Below are 7176 nucleotides of genomic sequence, written 5' to 3'. Positions count from 1 at the left end.
AAAAATTTCCAACGCCCGACCCCCTTCAAACTTATTTAAGGGAAACTTAGTTGCTGGGTTTTATTTTATACACTTTTCGAAAATAGTTGGAATTTTTCCATTTTTGACCTATGATATTTATTTTTGCGAAACTTTCATTTTTATCATATTTCATTTTTGAGTTTTTAATTTTCTTAATTAAGATTTTAGAAACTTTATTTAAAATATGTACTTTGTATATTTATAAACTGGGAAACGAGTTTGATGCCACTTACGTCGTAGCTTCATCTTTCATTTAATTATTTCTCGTACATGCGATGATTTCCCCCAGCTATTCTAAAGGGTAAAATTTCAAATTCCAACTGTTCTGAACTTAATATAGAGTCATATTTACTTTCGTAACATTCCAATCGTTCTAAAGTACCCCAATCTGTACGTTTCTATAAGGCCGCTTTTTGTTTTAAAATGACGGTTTATGGGTTTAAATGATTGGAGAATGATCCGAATTAATAAACACTGATTGATGACAAATAGTTCCGTTATATTTTGGTCTCAAATTTTTGGTAATCGACCAAATGATGGTAAGTTTGTCGAGAATATATAACTTCCGGTTGACTGCAGAGCTTTATTGAGTTCTCCCCCCTTTTTAGTCGTAAGTCTTGAACCCGAGTGCGTGTTCTTTGCGTTGAAATCTCCACCCATTATGAATCTATACCTGTGTCTGTTTTTAAAAAGGGGTACTCATCAAATTGGATTTGATGCCTTAAAAGAGATAAGTAAAATTTAACTTTTAACCCCGTAATAAGATACGATGTAGCAAATTATGTTGAAAGTTTTTCTTCCTCAAAATTTTTAATCGTAATTCGTGCGCAGGGCCAATTCTAGGTATGGTAAGTTTCATAGTTTTTAATTTTAAAATAGGTTTGTGACGTAAAATGTATCTCCATATCATAAATACCTCAACATTTTCCGAATTAAACAATTTCGATTTCATGGGGTGTGAAATTTAATGATTCTGACATATTTGCTTAGTGAGTTATCCCGCATTTAGTAGTTTACAAAATCGTCGTTTTATGGGAGGGGATGGTCATCATATTATTTATATTATATTATATTATATTTCAGTAAAGAAATATGATTCAAAATTTAACCTTTTTTAAGGAAGTGGGGAAGAGTCTCTTTCCATTGTGTTATCTTGTAAAGGGTTTTTATGCTAATTGGCGTTTTGTGACCGTGGGAATTGTCTAATTCGCCCATATCAATACCAACCACTTTGGGCTTTGGTGAAAAAACGGTGCTCGATTTCATCAAGCCATCTCAAATTTTTTTCAATTTATCGCTTACGCAGACGGACGGACGGGCACTCCCAAAAGGGTTAATTCGTTTTATCTTCGGATCATTTGCATACAGTACCTTACAACAGTATTTGGAAATTACATTTTTTTGTAAAATGATTCCATTGCATAATTTTTTTGGAAAATTTCATTAATTAAATAAAAATTTTAAATCTGACATAAAACAAAAAATCAAAAATAATATTTAATTTTTAAAGGAAGATAAAAAGAGAGGGGATAAAAAAAAAATTTTAAGTGTTTCAACCATCCAATATTTTGAAGTTGGGGGGGATCAGGACGGTCGGATAAACGTCAAGTCGGACTAAGCCCTTTTCGTCAGAAAAATTTAAAAAATCAAGTACTCCAGTTAATCAAAGGTTCTTGTTGTTGGCTGCACCAAAGCTAATATACCCTTCACAGGTCATTTCTTTAGTAACTAGTAACCAGTTTGTAAGAAAGCTATTTGCTATGTAATCCGATCTGAACAATTTTTTGGGAGATTACATTGCTCCCTTCGGAAAAACCTGTGGCAATTTTTGTGAAGATACTTTTAAATGTGAAAGTTTTCCATACAAGAACTTGATTCCGATCGTTCAGTTTGTATGGCAGTACGTAGTGGTCCGATATCGGCTGTTCTTCTTAAAGGGGAAATGACGTTTACAAATTTCAAAACGATTTTTAAAAACTAGAGTCAGTTCAATATACAGACAGATGGATGGACAGACGGACAGACAGACGGACATAACTAACGACTCCACAACATACTGATCATTTATATGTATTTATCTTGTATATACTTTATGGCCCACGCTTTCTTCTGGGTGTTAAAGCTTGTAACGAACTTAATATACCCTGTTCAGGGTATAAAAAAAAAGGAAGAAGCGTTTAAAGTTCACAAAACTTACGTAAATAGTGGTATCGTATTTGCTCGGAAGTAATTCGTAGTGAGGAAACGAAACGAAATATTCGGTTAAGGGGAGAGTCTGCTTTAAAAGCTTCAAAAAATTGATTTTTTTGAAGCTTTTTCGGGAGGGAAGGAAATAAGTGATTTAAGCGAAATTTCTAGGGTTTATAGTTATATATATATTTAAACATCATTCACAAATTTTTTGGATATGAAATCTTTGATATTCTGCGTTTAGGAAGCAATTGCCCGATGCATCTCGCATGCGCATTTGTCGGACGGCGGGCAGGATGCAGGTCGCAATTTCTATCGGAAACAAAAAATTCAAAAATATTCATATTTTTTAATAATTTATCTTCTAGTTAAGTTAAAATAATTCCAAAAAAAAGTGTAAAATTTTATAAATTTTTTTAAAATTAAAAAAGTGATTTTTGACCAAAACAATTTTACTCTATGTTGTTTAAAAATATGTTCAAAATTTGACTTTTCTTAGTTTTTTTAGTTTAAATAGAAGGTAATTTAGTGCCAAAGATAATAAACTTTGCCCCAATTCCATACGACGTTTAGTTTTTTTCTATCACCCGCCAATTATGAAAAATCGTAAAAATGAAAAACCGAGAAATCGCGCGTCAAAGTTTTCGCTTTCTACCCAATCGCTCATACATATGTATATGTATCTGCTAGACGCTCGGTCACTATTTCCCTTCAAGCTTCGAAAATATTTCGAATTTTCATCTAAAACTTTGGGGACATACTCTTAGATTATTTTTAAAGAGATTTAAGCAAAAAAAATCGAATTTTTGAAGCTTCTAAATCAGGCTCCCCCCTTAAGCACGAGGCTGGATCTATGTGTGCAAATGCATTTTATTACAGATAAAATGGATCACCGGGAATATATATATATGTATGTATATACTGTATACTATATATTACTTCACAGCTAACTCGATTAGTTTTAGGTTTTACAAACAACACTTATAATCTGTAGCAACATGTTGCGATTCCAATACATACAGAAATGTATACATACAAAGTGAGTCTTACATATGTACGTATAAATAAGCATAAGAGACAGAAACAATTGTTGAGTGAAAACTCTCAATCATATATTAGTAACTGAAGTCTATTGGCCTCTTCCTAAATGAATACAAAGAGCTTGCATATATATGTATGTACGTACAAAAAAAGATATTTACATATGTTAGTATTCTCGTATTCCTATGTACACTTTATATATTTCGTATACGCAATTGTACCGTGAAAAAAATTTAAAAATAAACAAGAGAGTGAAGTAAATTTAGATTTTCTCATAAGAGGCAGTGGCAGGTAATGTAGCGAATTCCATTAATTTACAACATCTATAAGATATTTTCAATTTCTTAGCATTCTTCAGTATTCTTAAGAACTTTCTCAAATATACTAGTGATTACTCCTTGGAATTACGGTTTATGTTTAACTAACTAAAATGATTGACAACGTAAAAGCAATTAGATTACCTTTGGAAATATGTACTAAGCCCACAGACATATATAAAAGTGCGTATATGAAACAAAATTTCAGTTTGGAATCGGATGATTCAGTAGATATTCCATATCATGCCAGAGAAACTGCACTGCCATTCACATATGGCGACATATCAGAGGTATTAACACAAAGTCAACTGAAGCACGTTGAGAGTATTTTTGACGAAGCACAATTTGAAAATGATAAACAGCCGTTTTTAAAGGAGACAAACTCTTTATATAATTTAGGAGAGACAGCAATGATTCAAGATGTATATTTAAAAAAGAAAATTGTCAACAAAGAAAAGCTTCAACAAAGCAATGACAATTCAATTAATAAAAACAAGCAGATAGGGAAACGTGGGCTTCTCTCAAAGAACAAACTAAACAATAATATAGTGCGAAGTGGAAAGTATACTCGTAAGTTATCCGAAAATGTCCATAATAGGATAATTTTGGAACAAAATGAAATTAATAATGAGTTATTAAATACATCACATAACGATTTAAATCTTAATAGAGGAAATTCAAAAGATCAACCTATCCCAGCAACTAAGGATCTGAAAAGGTGTCAAACACCTAGTTTCCCATGTGAGGAAATCGCAAGCTTTTCAAATCGTTCGACTAGCCCCTATCCAACGTTCAGCCCACAAATTTGTAGTACCAATGTAAAAAATAAAAAAGAATACTACGAAATAGTAACGAAAAATATCACAGATACAAATACAGATTTTGCAAAATTTGCTAAAGATACATCATACTTCTGGTATAAACCACATATTACAAGAGAAGAAGCATTAATACTTCTGGGTAATGCTAAGCCAGGATCATTCATCTTACGTAATTCAACTACATATAAAAATTCGTTCGGTCTAGTGCTCCGTGTTTCACGGCCACCTGTAAACTTAGCTGTAGTAACTGATAAAAGTGAGTTCGTGCGTCATTATTTGTTGGAGCGAACTGATTGCGGCGTAAGATTGAAGGGTTACTTTAACGAACCAGTTTTCACTTCTCTCTCAGCTTTTGTTTATCAACACACTGTCGATAAACTGGCACTGCCATGTAAATTAGTTATTCCAAAAACGGATTTCTCTTTATCATCTGGACAGGCTGATTTAATTTTAGTTCAAGAACAATTGTTATCACAAGGAGCAGCTTGTAATGTTCATTACTTATTCAATTATAACACGGAATCACTCACTGGAGATGAAGCTATACGGAAAGCATCAAATGAAATGTTTTTCCAATTCAAGTATTTAAAACCCTATGAGGTTCATTTCAAAGTGTCTAAATATGGTATTACGTTAACGGATAATAAACGTTTATTCTTTTTTCGTCGCCACTACTCTGTCCAAAATATTTCTTATTTCGGTCTTGAGCCAGATAATAGGCTGTGGAAGATTTCGCATGGTGATTCCGAAGATATGTTTAGAACTATATTTGCTTTTGTAGCACGTCCGTTGGCTGGTGGAAAGGACAATCAATGTCATATTTTCTGCGATCTTTCTGTAAAACAGCCTGCGTCAGCAATAATTTCATTCGCCCAGAAGATATTACCATTGACTATACTTGGTAATAAAATAATATGAAAAATAAAAAAGATATTTTCATAGTATAAAAATTATTTATAATTTGAGTCTACAATTTATTTATTTTTTTATGACTCTACATTTATTTATATTTAACTTACTTACATTATACGTATATATAATATTCAATATTCATTCTATAAGTTTGTTCAGTTATACAATTAATGTATCTAATACATTTACAATCGCTCTATAGGACAGAAAGTCCTTTATTTTGGTTAGAAAAACAAACATAAATTGAAGCAAATCAAAACATAAAATAAACTATAATTTTTTGTGCAATTAACTTTATTAAATAGTTGAAGTCAAATAAAACAACTAAAATGCTTATAATCGATATATTTAATGTTTTTCTCTTTAATCCTATTCTTTCAATACTAGTTTTGTTATTCTTTGCGGCGTTTATACAAATTCGCATGTAAAATTTAATTGGATAATACTTTGGAATGAAAAATTATGTAATAATAAAATTAATTTTATAATTGGCCCAAGAAAGGAACGAAAACACATGAGACTTTAATAAATAAAATCTTGCGGTATTTGCGCTGAAAGCGCGTAATTCTAGTTTTATTCATCGCATCGAGTCATGCTATACCTTTTTGAAAAGCTCATTTCACACGCTAACACGTGTTTGATTGATTGTCGTTTCTTTTAAGTCGTTCGTGAGTTATAGCGTTGCAAACATGGAGCAAAATAAAGAGAAAATACGGCATATTTTACAGAACTACTACGATAAAGGCAAAAATGCATCTCAAGCCGCCAATAAAATTTGTGTAGTTTATGGACCCGATACAGTTTCCATTTCCACCGCACAACGATGGTTTCAACGTTTTCGTTCTGGTGTAGAGATGGTCGAAGATGCGCCACGCTCCGGAAGGCCTGTCGTCGAAAATTGCGATAAAATCGCTGAATTGGTCGAAAGAGACCGGCATAGTAGCAGCCGTAGTATCGGTCAAGAGCTGGGCATGAGTCATCAAAAATTCATTTCAATTTCAATAAATAAAAAAAATTCAATAAATATACCGCAGACTTTTTTGACAACCCATTATTAACGAATTATTTTCTTTTTTTGTATAGCGAGCTGACCTATGTACATTAAAACTTATTTGCTTAAATAACCTAACATTAGGATATTGAACCTAATAAATTATGTTTTATGTGCCTCCTTGTCTAGCCTGGAGAAAGCAGAACTAACGGCACGAGTGCCGATGATATCAATATCATCGGCATACGCCAGCAGCTGTACACTCTTATAAAAGATTGTACCTGCTCGTTTAAGTTCTGCAGCTCGAATAATTTTCTCCAGCAGCAGATTGAAAAAGTCGCACGATAGGGAGTCGACTTGTCTGAAACCTCGTTTGGTATCGAACGGCTCGGAGAGGTCCTTCCCGATCCTGACGGAGCTTTTCGTGTTGCTCAACGTCAGTTTACACAGCCGTATTTGTTTTGGGGGGATACCAAATTCAGACATCGCGGCATAAAGGCAGCTCCTTTTCGAAAGCAGCTTTCGGTAATCCATGGGCCACCGCCGCTTTGTTGTTCTTCTGGCGGGCAATCACTGTTCGAACTTCATCATGGTGGGGCAATGGAACGTCTGCTCCATCGTCATCGATTGGGGAATCGGGTTCACCTTCTCCTGGTGTTGTGCGTTCACTGCCATTCAGCAGGCTGGAGAAGTGTTCCCTCCTTAATTTAAGTATGCTCTGGGAATCGGTGACTATGTCACCTTTGGGGGTTCTGCAAAAGTATGCTCCCGTTTTGAAACCTTCTTCGAGCATTACCCCTGTCAGCCAGCTTATCAAGCTCTTCGTACTCACGCATTTAGGCCTCTTTCTTTGTCTGTCTGCTAATGCGTCTCGCTTCCTTTT

General features: G+C 33.7%; 1 protein-coding gene across 1 annotated transcript; it reads left to right on the top strand.

Annotated features, from left to right (window-relative positions):
* The first annotated feature begins 3614 nt into the window (after positions 1–3614).
* Positions 3615–5491, top strand: LOC126766598 (tensin-3-like). Its single transcript, XM_050484349.1, has one exon. The coding sequence runs from the start codon at positions 3683–3685 to the stop codon at positions 5306–5308; it is 1626 nt and encodes a 541-aa protein (XP_050340306.1). The 5' UTR covers positions 3615–3682; the 3' UTR covers positions 5309–5491.
* The last annotated feature ends 1685 nt before the right edge of the window (positions 5492–7176 follow it).

Source organism: Bactrocera neohumeralis, unplaced genomic scaffold (genome assembly GCF_024586455.1).
Source record: "Bactrocera neohumeralis isolate Rockhampton unplaced genomic scaffold, APGP_CSIRO_Bneo_wtdbg2-racon-allhic-juicebox.fasta_v2 ctg1813, whole genome shotgun sequence".
Taxonomy (NCBI): Eukaryota; Metazoa; Arthropoda; class Insecta; order Diptera; family Tephritidae; genus Bactrocera; species Bactrocera neohumeralis.
This window is presented reverse-complemented; position numbering and strand designations above follow the sequence as displayed.